Source organism: Cydia fagiglandana, chromosome 13, assembly GCF_963556715.1.
Source record: "Cydia fagiglandana chromosome 13, ilCydFagi1.1, whole genome shotgun sequence".
NCBI lineage: Eukaryota > Metazoa > Arthropoda > Insecta > Lepidoptera > Tortricidae > Cydia > Cydia fagiglandana.
Window position 1 is genome coordinate 2,611,227 of NC_085944.1, and position 15,983 is coordinate 2,627,209.

The window sequence follows — 15,983 nt, forward strand, 5'->3', positions numbered from 1 at the left end:
AAAAGGTTAATTAGTTTCAGTAATAGTATAGTTTCAGCTAACAATGATGGATCTAGTCAATCAAACTGAAAGTATTACCTAAGCAGAAGGGGTAAATAATTGACGTAAACCATTTCTAGGTAGACTAGACTTAATTCACTGAAAGCATCGAGCTGTTAAAAGGCAAATGATGGAGCAAACCACAACATGCAAACCTAGGTTTACCTTACTCGTAGTGAACTATACTAACAAGAAACTAATTATTATTATTATATGTCTTTCCCATCACGGAACAATGGTGTTCCGGACCTTTGGGAGGCGTGCGCGGAGCCGAAGCCAACACGTAGAGGCCCTTTTGACACTTTAATGAAATGTAAGGGGTACACCGAGCGGATGCTGCCCTTACCCGTGTCATGGGACGCACGCAGAGGCAGCACCCGCCAGGGTGTAAGGGCTATTGAGAGTTGATGAAATCTAAAATGAACTAGGTTATTGGGTGAAAGCGATGGACTAGTACTGAGCTATGGGGTAAAAAACCGGACGCCTGCCTAATAAAACGGTATGCAATTTTATTTCCGGCAGACGGTGACTCGCCCTCACAAGATGGGCCCCCACAAAAAAGCGACATCTAGGATGGCTCAAGGGCAACACCGGTGTGAGCGGCTCAGGGGTGTCGAGAGGTGTGCGCCGCTTTCTACCCAGTGGCTGTTAACAGCCACTGTGCCAACTCGCGTCTTATGCATATTTCACTTCCACCCCTGGAGCTTATAGCTCTAACGACTCCACTCTGGCCGGCCGGCTAAGGCAAGCCAGAGGCAGAGAATCCTGTCCCACCCACCCTCCTTGCGGGTAACAGAACTCCCCAGGAGCACTCGGGTACGTGAGGTCGCTAATCCCCAACAGCTCGCCACAAGCTGCCCTGCGTTGACTGATTGCACTGGTAAAACCATATATTATTATTATATTATATTATAGGACATTCTTACACAGATTGACTAAGTCCCACAGTAAGCTCAAGAAGGCTTGTGTTGCGGGTACTCAGACAACGATAAGGTAAAGGGCCCCTGTTTCGGCAGGTTAAGGCTCTTGAGAGTGAGTTGAGAGTTTGTGTATTTTTTTAAAATATTACTAAGCATATAATTACCTTGAAAGCTTTTGAATATGTTATATTAGTTCTTTGTTAATAATTTAATGTATAAACTGTAGGGTTTTAGTTGAAACTTTTTTTTATATGAATTTTTTCGTGAACCTCTTATTTGGCTCCCATTTCGTGATACAAATTTAGGTCAGCTCCTAAATTCGTGAATTCGTGTCCCCTGTTTCGGCATAAAGTTTTCTTAGAGTAATTGGTGATAAATTGATAATTTGCTGATAATCATTTTAAATATTTAACGGTCTTACCTACTTACGAATAATTGTAAGGTCAAATAAATAATAATAATAAAAAAAAGGTTAAATTGAGAGCTAGCTTAAAGTTTTTTGTACTCGTCGACTTTAATGGTTGAATTAAGACTTAGGTAAACCATATGGGTACTTTAATACTTAATTAAAAGTCATACTATTTAATTTATTTTATTTTATTTATTTTATTTTATTTTAAATAAAAAAAATATATATAGAATTTAAAAAAAATAAAAAATAATGAAAAATAATAATTATTTACATAAAATAATTTACTATCTTATACGTTAAAAATAAACATACACAAAAATAAATCAAATTTCAATAATAAATAAAATTGTGCTAGTAGTTAATATGAGAATACGTGGAACATACCTTAAAATTTTTAACTCGGGTCACATTCAAACTCGTTTTATGAGAATTCTAGTGAAAAAAACATATACCGAATTTCGCTCATACGAAACTTCATGAAATACATTAATTGTTTTCTAATTTATTTTTTTAATTATCTTTGTTGTTATATTTAAAAACAAGCACTCAAAATGTGTCTAGAAAATCCTTGATTCGTTAGTGGCACGAAATAGGAGACACATGTAAGATAAAATGACCGCTATTTCGTGAGTCGATTTATTGCAATTTTAAGTTATTTCTATGCATATATTCAATCTTTTTTCTTATCAAATCAATTACCAAGGAACCCACAGAAACACTCCCAAAAACTTTTATTCGAATGGGTTTAGCTTTTCCTTCCTATAAGCTTAACAAGTGAGAGCGCGCACCTTACGCCTAAAAAAAGTGCACGCATACAACACAGCTATTCGCGGCCGTCTAACTGTTTCGACCGTCGTATTACTCTTAGTTTAATCACTAAAATATTGGTTATCATTTTATTGAAGAGATTAAATAATACAGATTTTTTTCATATGTATAATTTGAATAAAAGATATTTGAATTCCTTATTATTTGCGCCAGAAAAAAAACTAACGAAATAACGTACTAACACGAACTTGGGGCCGTTTACCTTATATATAATATTCAAATACTTAAATACATAGAAAACACCCATGACTCAGGAACAAATATCTGTATCATCATACAAATAAATGCCCTTACTGGGATTCGAACCCAGGACCATCGGCTTCGCAGGCAGGGTCACTACCCACTAGGCCAGACCGGTCGTCAAATTAAAAGTGAAAAAGTACATTTTTGGGTGGGAATTAAACCCACGAACACTGGATCGCTAGCCCAGTGCTCTTCCATCTGAGCTACCAAAAGCAAGGCCTTACACAGCTATAAGAACCTACGCAAGTAAACTTCGCTTTCACGTAAAAATCGCGTCGAAATGGGTCCATTCGTTGGAGAGCTATTTACAACGCCACAGACAGACAGGACAGACCCCTCTTTTTGCATCGGGGGTTAAAAATATATAAAGCAAAACAAATAGATTTAAGATCTCTTATCGATCGTAGACATAATCGTATCTCGCAGTACCTACACCAATTTCTTAGAACGACCACTCAACTTCTTGAAAGCATTAACAAGCCAAACGTCGCAATCCGCAACACGCAAAGCTCAACTGAATCACTTGATGGAGCGCTTCGGCACGCGAGGTTCTCAGTTTCTCACTACCATTACGCTTAAGCGTGAGATCATAGTTCTTTGTATTGCTGAGGGATTACTGAGAACTTGAATCACTTGATTTACATAGATGGTAGATAAGGATGACGTATTGTGTGTCAAATTATATGGTTCATTCAGCTGGTGCAAATGAGTTGGTCAAGTTCAACCTTGTACGCTGGCGAATCTTTTGACGGGTACCTATATTTACAGGAATTTAAAACTAACGTAGCAATTGGACCGTGATACACTGTAGTCTCTGGTTCTTAAAACAAACGTAAAAACACATATATCTAACGCAGTTGTCAGGCATCAAACTAGAAGCCTAGAAATTTAGAATAAAATAAATTGATATTCTGCCTGTTAGTTTAGGTAAAATAAGTTGAGCTTCTTCATCTTCCTACAGTTGCTCCAGCTTTTTGTTACGGCTCTCTAGTGCAGGCCGTTTTTCGAGACACGCGTCGCTTAATGACATAATCCGTCGGTCTCTTGCCACCATCAATGTGCCTGCTCTTCTTGAGCCGACTGGCATTATCAGAGATGATGGCAAGAAGCCCGACGGGGTGTCTTTAGTTCCTTGGAGCTTGGGACGGATGCTGGTGTGGGATGCTACCTGTGTAGACACGCTGGCACCGTCCCACCTCCAACGGACTACTGTAAAAGCGGGCGGGGCGGCGGAAAGCGCCGAAATTCTAAAACGTAACAAATATAAGAGCCTCGGTAGAGAGTACCATTCTGTACCATTTGGAGTTGAAACTCTAGGTCCATGGGGTCCCAGCGCGCGTAAGTTGTTCGCAGAAATCGTGAAGCGTCTGGTTGACGTAACTGGTGACCGAAGAGCTACCTCGCACAACGTATCAGTATTGCGATACAGCGGGGAAATGCCACCAGCATCCTTGGTACAATGTCTCAGGGGCCTATTTGAGATTTAAGCTAGTTATTAATTCCTCTCTAAGGAAGCTTATGGTCGGCTCGGTCACCTAATCTCAAGAATTAGCGCTGGCACTAATTTGACGAATGAGTCTGGTTTCCTCAGGACGGTTTCCTCCACTGAAATGGAAGAAGGGAGGCTAAAATAGTAACTAATTTAACTTTCTACTCATTCCCGAAAATAATTTGCGCTTTTTCTGAATACACTTATAATCGCATGCAATATTTGGGTTGTAAAACGGTAAAGGTTAACCTACTCCGGGCATTGAAGGGCTTAATGAGTTCCATTGATATCAACCTTGGTCTAAATCGTTAATACGCACCGTCATTGTGTGAGAAACATATTGTCTTACAAATTGATGTTTGGCTAATATTTGCCGTTTCCGCTGTTTTTGGGCGTCTTAAACGTAAGCTTTAATTGATGCGTAATAATAAGCAATTGAAGCAAACTCATTCATTTGTTTACAGTAAGTTAGTTACTTATTCTTGTGAAATAAATTCCAAGTTTGTTTTCCAATCTCTGTTTTATTTTGGAGCAGCTTTGGTCAGTGGGATTTTCTACTGCTATTAAATACTATTATATGATAAATATCTGGGAGACCAAGTTTCGCTCGGAAAACATATGAAAACTCTAAACTACGCGTTTCCCAGAGACAAAACTCAGCTAGATCAATTTATCGCCCCGAAAACCCCAATATAGCAAATTCCATCGAAATCGTTAGCCGTTTCCGAGATCTTCGAAATACATAAATAAACAAGAATTTCTCGTTTAAAGGTACTAGATTTAAGTTCTGCAGAACTCGCCCTGGCTATAAGCGGCATCACATGGTTAGGAGGAAAGCAGGATTAAAATCGCTGAGACAAATCTGTGACTTCATTACACGCCAAACTCCTCGTGTTCAAACATTCACAACTCGCCGAGGGCTTCCTAACTGTCAATCTGTCAACTCTGTGAGCTGCACTATGTATAGTTAAAACAGAGTGTTTTTTTTCCTTAGGCCTCACGTTAGGCTGTAAACGGGAGTTTCCAAACGACCGGACAAACCCACGGGCCAGTTCCAAAATATCGGGTGAGAGAGCAAAATACCATCAATCCGGCCCACGAAAAGAAACCTGGAGACTGAAGGCCTGGCGGTGACACTTGGGTCAAAAAGTCTGGAGACCCTGAGCTAAAACAACCACAAAATCTAATCCTGTGTCTCAGTACCTACACCTCAAACATATTACAATGCTAACTCTACGAGTACACTATAACACCTGGAGAAGTAGGTACTGCATTGTTCATAAATTTAAAAACAATTAACATAAGATAAAATATTAACCCTGTGTGATTTTACCATTTTACCTTACCCCTTTGGACAACAGGCCCTATGGACCTATGTATATTATATTATGTAAGTCTCGCGTGCAGTACAGGGGTCAAGTAGCCAGCCCCTACGGCCATTACCGATACAACCTTCATTATTTAATCAATATCAAAGGTGTCTTCCAATCCAATAATATATTACCAGTAAGTGCTACGACTGATTGTTATTTTTGTATTGGGGTAAAAATATAGCGCAAGATTTACTTTCTACTTAAACACATAGGTAATTAGGTACCTACATAGGTACCTGTACCTGCTAATATCTTACGTCTAAATATAACGGTTTTTTTTCCACAAAATATATACCTACTTACTTCGCATTATGTACCTACTTTTAAAGAATGATTAAAAGTTGGAAGGTACATCAGATAACATATGGTAAATATAGGTATGACTGAGGTGAAATTTAGCATACTCCAGTGGTTTAGATTAGACGATAAAGGATGACTCACACTAGACGGGGCCGTGCCCGGGCCGAGGTTTCCGACAAGTCATTTTCTATGACGGCTGATCGGTGATAACGTGGTGCATTCCATAGAAAACGAAGCGCTGGAAGCTCCGGCCCGGTCTAGACATAGCAGTTAACGAAGTGGACGCGGGCCGCACTTTGTTAATATTTAGGACTTTATCAGACATTATCATTTGTCAATATTACATACAAAATATGCTCGCGGGCCGCAAGTGAGAGGTTCAAGGGCCGCATGCGCAAAGGCCGCTGGTTGCCGACCGCTGATGTAGTTAGAAGGTGGTCAAAAGGACACTTCGATGAAAAAATTAAACCACATTAAGTTTGGGCTCATTAAAAAGGTTTCGATGAAGATTTGACGGACAAGCAAAGGACATGCGTCATATGATGTACAATCTTGCATGATGTGCATTTTTAAATGACTTAGAAACTGTTAACCTTAAGTTAAGGCACAGACATGGAAAATGCCCCGCAGATCCTTAGAAATCATTAGTCTACTTCATAAAAGAAAGGTGGCCGAGCATTAAATTTTAGGCAGAACATACCTGACTATTTTCTTGTTTATCGCAAGCAAGTCAAGGGAGTTTGATCTCTTCACGGTTGTACCGTTTTCCTCCATACTGGTAGGATGAGAGCGGCGTATGTGCAAAGAACTTCCACTTCTCCAAAAGTACCATTCATTCATTCTTCCGAAAGCCTTTTTCTGTTGATAAGAAATTTCATAAAAGGTCAGGAAAGGTCCCAAAGAGCTGTTAAGTTAGTTAATAACTTTTTTTACGAAGTAAAGTCTGGAGTAATACAATATGTATAATAAAATATAATACATTTGGGAACACCATAAATGTCAATTTCTGTGAAATTTTGCTGTTTTTGGGGGTCTTGTCAAATATATTTGACTGCAGACTTAGACGAATTCCAACACTACAGAAAAAAGCTTTCGAAAAAATTCATTTCAGAGAACCGAGTTTTAGCACGTATCCTAGAGGAGCTAGAGCTAGTATAGAACCTAACTCACCTGCCATTCCTAGACCGGCTGCGCAGGCTTTCGTCATCTTTGCCCCAAGTCTTGCCCAGGGCTGGAAGGCCTAAGGTGCTGGAGCCTTTGGCAAGCCCCGCGGCGCCAGGTTGCTCCGTGCTGCGCGCTTTGCGAGTTTTTACTTCTTTCCCTGCAATCATTTTGAACGTTTTGATATTTTTTATTGAGACTAATACTTCAAGGATTAAAGTCCTGAAACATATTATTTTAAGAATTTAAGATAATCAATAAAATATTACATTAAACAATAAATAACAAATATAAATGGTAGATGTCCTCAGGATCAGATTTAGAATTCGTAATCGTAAGCCAAGGAAACTTTACACTATACAATATCCATAGCTTAGTTTACACCATACCTCAAACTTTTGTCACACTATTATTTTTTCCGAATTCCCTTACTTTTCGTCGTCGGTATAATAGTCTCAGTATCAGCACTTTTAGAAATTCCCTTGGACGTGCCTCCATAAGCGTTTGTTGACGGTGATACATTTTGTAACAGTTCAACTGCCAGCATATCTGTAAAACCCTCACCTTTCGTACTAACCAGGGCTTCGGCACACTTGGAAGTGCTCCTAGATACGCCCTCGCCCACGCGCAAGGGCGTCTGGCGATGGTGATGCACATGTCATGGCTCAACAACTGAAACACTTCTATTTCCCATACCTTTCATACTAGCCAGGGCTTCAGCACTCTTCAAAATGCTCCTCGATAAAGCTTTCAGTGGCGCCCGCATGGCCAGCTGCCTACGGTGGTACACCGTATCACGGCTCAACACCTGGAACAGCTGCAAAACCCTCACCTTTCGTACTAGCCAGGGCTTCAGCAGTTTTTGAACTGCTCCTCGATAAAGCTGTTGGAGGCGCCCACATCGGCGTCTGCCGATGGTGGTACACCGTATCACGGCTCAACAACTGGAACAGCTGCAAAACTCACCTTTTGTACTAGCCAGGGCTACAGCACTCTTCAAAATGCTCCTCAATAAAGCTTTCAGTGGCGATCGCATGGCCATCTGCCGATGGTGGTACACCGTATCACGGCTCAACATCTGGAACAGCTGCAAAACTCACCTTTCGTACTAGCCAGGGCTTCAGCACTTTTCGAAATGCTCCTCGATAAAGTCGGTGGAGTCGCCCGCATGGGCGTCTGTCGATGGTGGTACACCATATCACGGCTCAACGGCTGCAATAGCTGTAAATTTTTCAGCGCCATCTTGGTTTTGCATTTTTACTCAACGGTCTTTTGACAGTTCTTGGCTATAATTTAAAATTGGAAGGCGATTGGACACCTAAAGTCGAGTTAGTAAACTTGGAGTGTGAAATGATAGAGTTTTAACTGATTTGTTCTTTGTTAACAAATGCGGGTCGTAGAAAGTAGACAGTAAAATATTTTTATGTCTTGATAACACGTGAATTTATTGCTTGTTTTCTATTTGCGATAAGCTGATAAGGTTTCATTGACTGCCAATAGACAAATCAACAAGTCAATTTTATTTACCCCAATGCTGAAAAGTAAGTAATTCTCAATTGGTTTACACATGCAGGTAGGTCTACTTAATTGTGTAAAATAAATAAAATGTTGCCGAACTTTCAGTAATAACTATCGATATAACCAAATATCAGAATTGTAAAAGTGTACCCCATTGTCTGACCTACAAAATATGTCATGTCACAACATAACAATCGATTTAAATATCGTCTTCCTCAGTGTCGTGTGAACGTCCGAGTGTCAATGGACATCAATAACACATATGTTTGTCAATGCCAGCACATCACTAAGAAGTCCAAAAACTTATACATAAAATTAAAAAGTTAAATCTATTTCAGTTGACAGTTATTTTTTTTTAATATTTCACTTGCACGCGGTCGAGTGGAAAGGCGGGAAATTTTCCAATATGGCGGCGCGGGTGGCGGCAACGCGCGCGAGGCTTAGACTGAATTGCTTTCAGCCAGAGGGGTTAATTCTACCAAAGCTTTTTCGTCGATACATCTATAATTTCATAGTTTGTAATGGTGTGGGCTGCGGGGTATGTGTAATAAACGTTCTTCTAATAAGGGTGAGTCGTTATTTAGTGTTTCAACTTTATTCTTTCCACAAAGTTATGTAGGTATATTTAACAGCAGTGCAATTGTCGGCACAGTCATATCCATTTTTGGATAAATTAAGGATAGACGAAAAGAGAGCTTTTGACTAAAACAAGCCAAAAATAAAATTAACGATTAAGGCATTCGGTATACAAACCTGCATAAATTAGAAATGTGTGCAGGGCCAAGGAGGGTACTTTTTTTAAATTATTCAGTTACAGTGATAAAGTGGTGATTTAGCCCGGTCGGCCGGATTTGAACCAGTATTGTTTTTTTAGCCAGTAGAAAACATGTCCAATGATATTCTCCCGCGTTTGTTCCTTGTAACCCCCTAAATTAGGCTTTATGTCGAAAAGGGTAGTGATAGGTATATATAGGTAGTAGAGAAGTGTTATTATTTGAGAGGTAATCAAGGCTTGGTCAAAGTACGTAGCTGATCATGTCAGTAGAGTTACGAGTACAAAAACGCACCGTTATTTGTCGTATGCATAAAACGATAAATCAACCCAATCTAATGAATTAATAACCGCCATAGTCTTTCACACTCCCGTAACATTGTTTAAATAGCTGGAAAACTTTCGGCGTCAATTAAACCCCAATCTCATAAGTGTTATGTTATGTTCCAGCCTTTTCTATATAGTAACGTCATTATTACAAGTTTCTCGTGGGCGTAAGGTTTATCTATCAATCAAGGTTAAAATGTCATAGTTTTAGTAATATAAAACACGTTTGCGTCAATGCGTTTGAGTTTACGATGCCGAGATGCCGTTTTCCTTCAGTTTAATAATTAGTTATACACAAAACTTTATATTTTAATAATCAAAAAAAAAAAATCAAATAATTGTTATTTTTATCAAAAGGTAAATTTGCTTTTTAGGCTGAGGATTAGGAATGAATGACTGACACTTCTTTTTCTATGACGGGCGACGGTAATCACGTGATGCTTTCTCTAGAAAGGTGTCGGGCGCCCTGGCCCGGGCCCGGACCGTTGGAGCGTGAGTCATCCTTTAAGATAATCATTATAATGTGTACCTGTCATGAACATGTGGATATAAAAAATCTATTATATTAAAAAGGTAGGAAAAGGACCAGATTTTACAAATTATGCATAACCCTATGTAGTGATACTTTTCTACCACCCTATAATTCATAAACATAACTAATGACCACGACAATGCTTCTCAAAATAATTTATTCAAGTACCTACACTAAAACATATATTACCTATGCAGTGCATACCACCCCCCAAATCCAAAGTCCTTCCCAAAGTGAATTTTAAATCGAAAAACAACTCAAAGGTCGAAAGGTTTGGGAATAAAATAACATTGATAAGTAGTTAATAAACCAAGAAGGTTATTATGAGGGCCGTCAGCTGTTCGTTTCATAGCTTTGACGCTATTTCGGTTTACACTTGACATTATTCACCACCCGAATGTTTTTATGCGTAGGAAAACCGCCCCTGTAATGGACAAGGTCATTGTGTGTATACTTTGCCAGGCCTTTGTTGATAAGAAAGAGCCTATAAGAGTGTGGTGAAATAGTTAATCGTGTCACAAGGGAGATAAATTACATATTTACGGCGAGGGCGTTTATTGAGTCCTGAACGAAGCGAAGGGTTCAAATGTTAACGCCCAAGGTGGAAAAAAAAATTGCTACCATGTGACACATACTGATTCTCTCATCACCTTTCAGTAAATATTTTGCAAAAAAGTATAAAATTGTGTCTTAGAGTAGAGGGATGAATGTGGCACTTTGATCCCTCCTAGTAGGGAAAAAACTTAACAGGGAGGAAGAAGCCCTTTTTCGAAATGGTGACGTGAAATATATTTTTCACTTTTATACCAGTAAGTATAGTCCCTTTTGTTAAGCATTAGAAAGAACTTCGCAGAAGTTCGCTTGTGGTTCTAAATCTGGCACTTTTAGCGGTAACAATTTGAAGTAAATTATATGTATTGACCATGCTACATTAGATAATTCAATAATTATTAACAATTAACGAGCCTGATAAAAACAGCACGCTTGCTTCTGCGGAGTTCTTTCTAATGCTAAAAAAAACGAACTAGTTTAAAATTGCCCACCTGTTTTTACGTGCCATGCTGTGCTGTATAAACCTATCAATAATTAACTAGGTACAAATGATGTAGGGTGACACTCAGAGGGTGACGAAGGCCGTTGACCCGACCACTGACCACTGATTTGACGTGTCTATACACATTAATATTTGAGAGCTTGCCGTAATATTTGACATGTCACACTTGAAAACAGTATATTGTTAACGAAGGGCTGTAAGTGCCCCTTTCTGTGGGGGTAGTCCGAGACGAGACTGAAATGGTACCTTTCACCCGAGTTAAACACTCTACTTTTAATTTTGAATAAGAGGAAAGTAAAATACATGTGTATTAAAAACATGACTAAGTAATTAAGTATACACTTAAAATAGTACTTCTTAAGGGTACTTTTAATTAACAATATAGGTAAAAGTATCGTTGGAACGGGGAGTTAAATATCAGAATGGAAACTGTCCATCATATCCATTTAAGATCAAATTTTAATTGCTTATCGTAAATTTTAAAAGCGTACTCAGAAAGTACAATGCTCTAGAGCAGAAACGTATCATTTTCTCCACACTTTAGAAGCACTTTAGCGCACGCATAAAACGGCAAAAAAAATCACGTTTGTTGTATGGGGAGCCCCACTTAAATATTTATTATATCTAGCTACCACGGTTCATGAGACCACGTGGTGACAGACAGACAGACGAACAGACAGACGGATAGACGGACGGACAGCGGAGTCTTAGTAATAGGGTCCCGTTTTGACCCTTTGGGTACGGAATCCTAACAATAGTTCAATGTGTAGAGCCGATATGGGGAATTATGAGTATTTTATTATTTTTCGCATCTATTTTTAGCATGTAGTCTCGGTGGTTGATAGGCGTGCTCCGTGATTTAATGAAAAGAACCTTATTTGCTTTCCAATCATCGTCTTATTCTGTTGAATGAGTAATGGTTCCCCATACACTTAAGATCAATAAAAACGGGCCACTACCCATAGAAGCTTTCATACAAGATTACGCATATTTTTACATCTTGAGTGTAGTTTAATTATCCATGGCCTTAAGCTTTTTTAAATAAAACGTGTATTAATTGTGTGTAGAATAATTGGTGGAAAATAGTTTCCTTTCATGACTTAGTCATTTACTAATTTACTTAATAATTGGTACCATTCGATTCCGAACTATTTATTTTAAGGACTTAAACCGACAGTGGTTTTAAACGCGTCATTAAGCTATTATTTATTTATTATATTTTATTATTTAAGCCTAATTTAGAATCATTTACATTGGATAATCTGAAACTAACATATGTAATTATAAATACTTAAACACAATGGTTAATCAGCGGACTCACTATGGGCTAAGACAGATCCTACTGGCACTAAAGTCTTTTATGCCAATTTCCACCTTTTTGATCATTCTAAAAAGGAGACCTTTCGCTAACGCTCGGTCGATAAATGCAAAAGTGACTCTGTCTGTCTGTCATTTCACTACTTCACGCTTAAACTGAAAATTTGGTATGTCTATAGCTTGAGGCCCTGTACGGACATGATGGTCTTTCTTGTCTACGTGACAGCGTGATAAAACGGTGTCCGTCACTTTCTACCCCACGGTGTTAAAAAATGACAGTTATTTTATCACGTGGATAAAGATGGATAAACACATCCATAATACGCCGGCTGGGGAAGGACAAAGGATAATTTTTATATCATCATTTCACGCAAACGAAGTCGCGGGCATAAGCTAGTTTAGTACATTGTCTATGGTATAATTTATGTAGCATGAGTCACAATGTCAACGTCCACACCGTCACGCTTGACGCGGACATCTGTCATCCGCCGTACCCGCGAATTTAAAATAAATTATCATCAAAATGGCGGCTTATTGGCAAATGTGACATCCCACAGGTAAAGGTACCTTATGGCGGTTGGCGCTTACGCTATTATTAACGCCGCTCCAATATTATTGCGGCGCTACGCGACGTAAGCGCCAGCCGCCATAAGGTACCTTTTGCCGTGGAACGTCACAAATAACGACGGCAAATTGTGCTAAGTGATTGTTGTTTAACGATGTAACCGTTAGGTTTGGAAGACTTATAATCTAATTACATATATTTAGTACTTGGTAGCTTTTTGTTATGGTATGTATTAGAAATAATACGACCAAACTTTTTCATAGCTACACATTTCTACTTGACTGTATAGTCAGACCGTAAAAAGTCTGCAGCGATTTAGATAGCCCACGCAGTGCAAGTGTCATTTTAAACGTCAAATTTCTATGAAATTATGACGTTTACATAACATGCGTGGCTATCAAAACCGCTGCAGACTTTGTTTGGTGCGACTATAAAACCGGAGCTACTACGAGAATGAGTGGTTTAAGTGAGCAAATTCCTATTCTAATTAAATATTATGATATTTATCTAAAATAGCCTTGACTTGATTTATAAATTAACAAGAGTCGCTATTTGCTTTAAAAAAGATTGTTTTAAAAGTGTCCGCTTTCATTGCTTCATATTATATATTAAATTGAATTACATATAATTTATTATCAGGCAACTACTAAGGCCCATAGATGCAATAATAAAACATACATGCAATAATAAAAATCTTACAACACGGCGGTTTTCTGTTGTGTCGCATGTTCCGGTGTAGGTTTGGATTTGAGATTTGGATTATAGATGGCTTTGGTTAATACAGGTTAATAGTAACAACATCAAACAAAAAACTTAACAATTTCGCGGAGTAATTTATCAAACAACACTAACGAGGGGTTCTAGTGTATGGTCGGTTGGCCACAAGCCCCTCGACGTGTCAGCCACGGTTCGGTGCACAGCCATTTTCGGTTCAGGTGTAGTTTAGATGCGGCTTGTTTGCATTCACATACGACACGACACCGTCTGAGTACCTACCGTGAAAAATGAAAATCGAATATAATATTAATTGCCATAGGTCCTTATAGTATGTTTTACTTAGACTTAACTGGACAACTTCCTTGAGAGTAGACATACCTAATGAAATATTTAAAATTTGTGTTAATGGTTAATAAATGTTATTTTAAAATACCCGTGGTTCAAGTTCAACGAATTTCCAAGAGATATCACCACCACCACCGATTATTCGAAGAAAGGAGTTCTAAATCGCCGGCAATGTCTGTGTTTTCTTAATACCATTCATATTAAATATCGGAACAGATATACACTTAAGTCTGTCAGGGTCACACGATGTAAAATCTTAACTAACTGCCTCTCATTACTGCAAGGATCTCCAAAAGCCGACCATATTTTTGACCCGCAGAAAGCTTGAATAGAAGAGAAAGGCACAAAGACAATTAATAACCTCGTAAGTCCCCGTGTACTTGTACAAGTACAAATTAAATTCGAGTTTTGAACTCTTATAGAAATAAAAGAAAGTTCCATATTCAAAAGCGCCAAAATTGCCCTGGGTCTTACGAGGTATATAATCTGGCCCGCCAAATGAAGCGGATGCCAAAGGCCTCCCCTATTTCACCACGGTGACAGGTGCGACAATTCGTAAAATGTCACTGTTGCTGACGTCACAGGCATCCATGGGCTACGGTTACCGCTTACCATCCGGCGGGCCGTATTCCTGTTTGCCACCATCATTCTATTATTTAAAAAAACTTTATAATATCGGCAAAAAACAGCTATTTCTCTTGCGAAGTTTATGATGATGATGACAATTGTCACAAGATTTTAAAGAACTTTCGGTATATCTTGACAAGAAATGAGTTCTGTGTCGGAATTTCGTGACAATTGTCGTGTTTCTTGTGACAATTGTCATTAGCTTCGCAAAATAAATACTTATTTATTGGGGATATAATGGAGTTCTTTTTAGTTAAAATGTTGGGGGCAAACAAGGACAGCGCCCGTTCGATGGTTAGTGGTTGCCGTAGCCTATTATGGAGGCCTGTGACGTCAGTAACAGTGATGTCGACAGTTGTCGCACCTGTTACCGTGGTGAAATAGGGGCCAGGGTCATATCCATGGACAATTGGACATCATTGCTCTGTTTATCAAAAGCTTGTAACTCGTAATACAAGTGGAAGTCCCTTTCTAACAAAAGCTCTCAAAAAGAGACTTCCACTTGTATTACAAGTTTTTGATAAACAGGGCACAGCTAGGTCAAAAAGTTTAGAGACCTCCTGATATAATGGAAACAGTGCGGGATGGAAAACAATAGCGCTTCCTCTTCCTCCTTCTAAGTTCACTTCTCTCAAACTGTTCGCATTTAATTTAGACGCAGTTATAGTACGATAACGCGGGCTCTTTGTGGATAATTACATAATTCGTTTGGACTTTATGTAAATCCGAAGGGCTAAAGATAAAAAAAGCTGTTCGCGTGCCAGGAACTTTATTTATTGCAAATAAATGAAAATTACATCTCGGGGTCTCTAAGCAACGGCCCGCGGACTAGGGAGCCTAGCTATTTTTTTAACGACCAGATGCGAGAAACGAGAATCGTCTGATGGTCAGCGATTACCGTAGCCCGTGGACACCCGCTACACCAGAGGGGTTGTGAGATCGTTGCCGTCATTTAAGATGGGAGTACGCTATTTTTCTAGAAGGTTTGAAGGCCGTACATCGGTCCGAAAACACCGCAGGCGATAATATAAAAAATATAGATGCTTATTGTAAATTGTAACGCTACTAGGTCCAAGTAGTAGTTTCTTTTTTTTTTTGGTACCTAATAGGGAAGGAAGGCATTCCATACAATGTACTATTTAACCAAAATCAACGTGTTGTCGTATTACCTAATATTCATTATAGAGTTATTGGTTACATGAATATTTTTGTAAAAATGGGTCCAAAAGTTAAAAAAAAAAACATTCCCCCCTTCTTCATCATCATCATCATCATCTCAGCCTATATACGTCTCACTGCTGGGCACAGGCCTCCTCTCATGCGCCCCCTTCTTATCTGTCATAAATAGAAGATAAATAGTAAAACCCACATACAAAGGTACGTGTACGCGCACAATTCATCTCCCATCGCAAAGCCGCATAGCCTTCGAAAAGTTCACCTCATA

General features: G+C 38.9%; 1 protein-coding gene across 4 annotated transcripts in view; it reads right to left on the reverse strand.

Moving 5' to 3' along the window:
* The window catches only part of LOC134669992 (kinesin-like protein KIF12), a 55,527-nt gene extending 46,671 nt beyond the window's left edge, over window positions 1-8,856 (reverse strand). For 2 of the 4 annotated variants that reach the window (XM_063527638.1, XM_063527637.1), the window contains exons 1-2: window positions 7,866-8,856; window positions 6,775-6,925 (exon numbers count right to left, since the gene is read on the reverse strand). In XM_063527638.1, the coding sequence (XP_063383708.1) occupies window positions 6,775-6,925; window positions 7,866-8,007 (293 nt within the window). In that variant the 5' untranslated portion in view covers window positions 8,008-8,856. Of the gene's footprint in view, window positions 1-6,304; window positions 6,463-6,774; window positions 6,926-7,865 lie in introns of those variants that run through there. The other 2 variants (XM_063527636.1, XM_063527639.1) reach the window with 2 other exon arrangements.
* Between the last annotated feature and the right edge of the window lie 7,127 nt (window positions 8,857-15,983).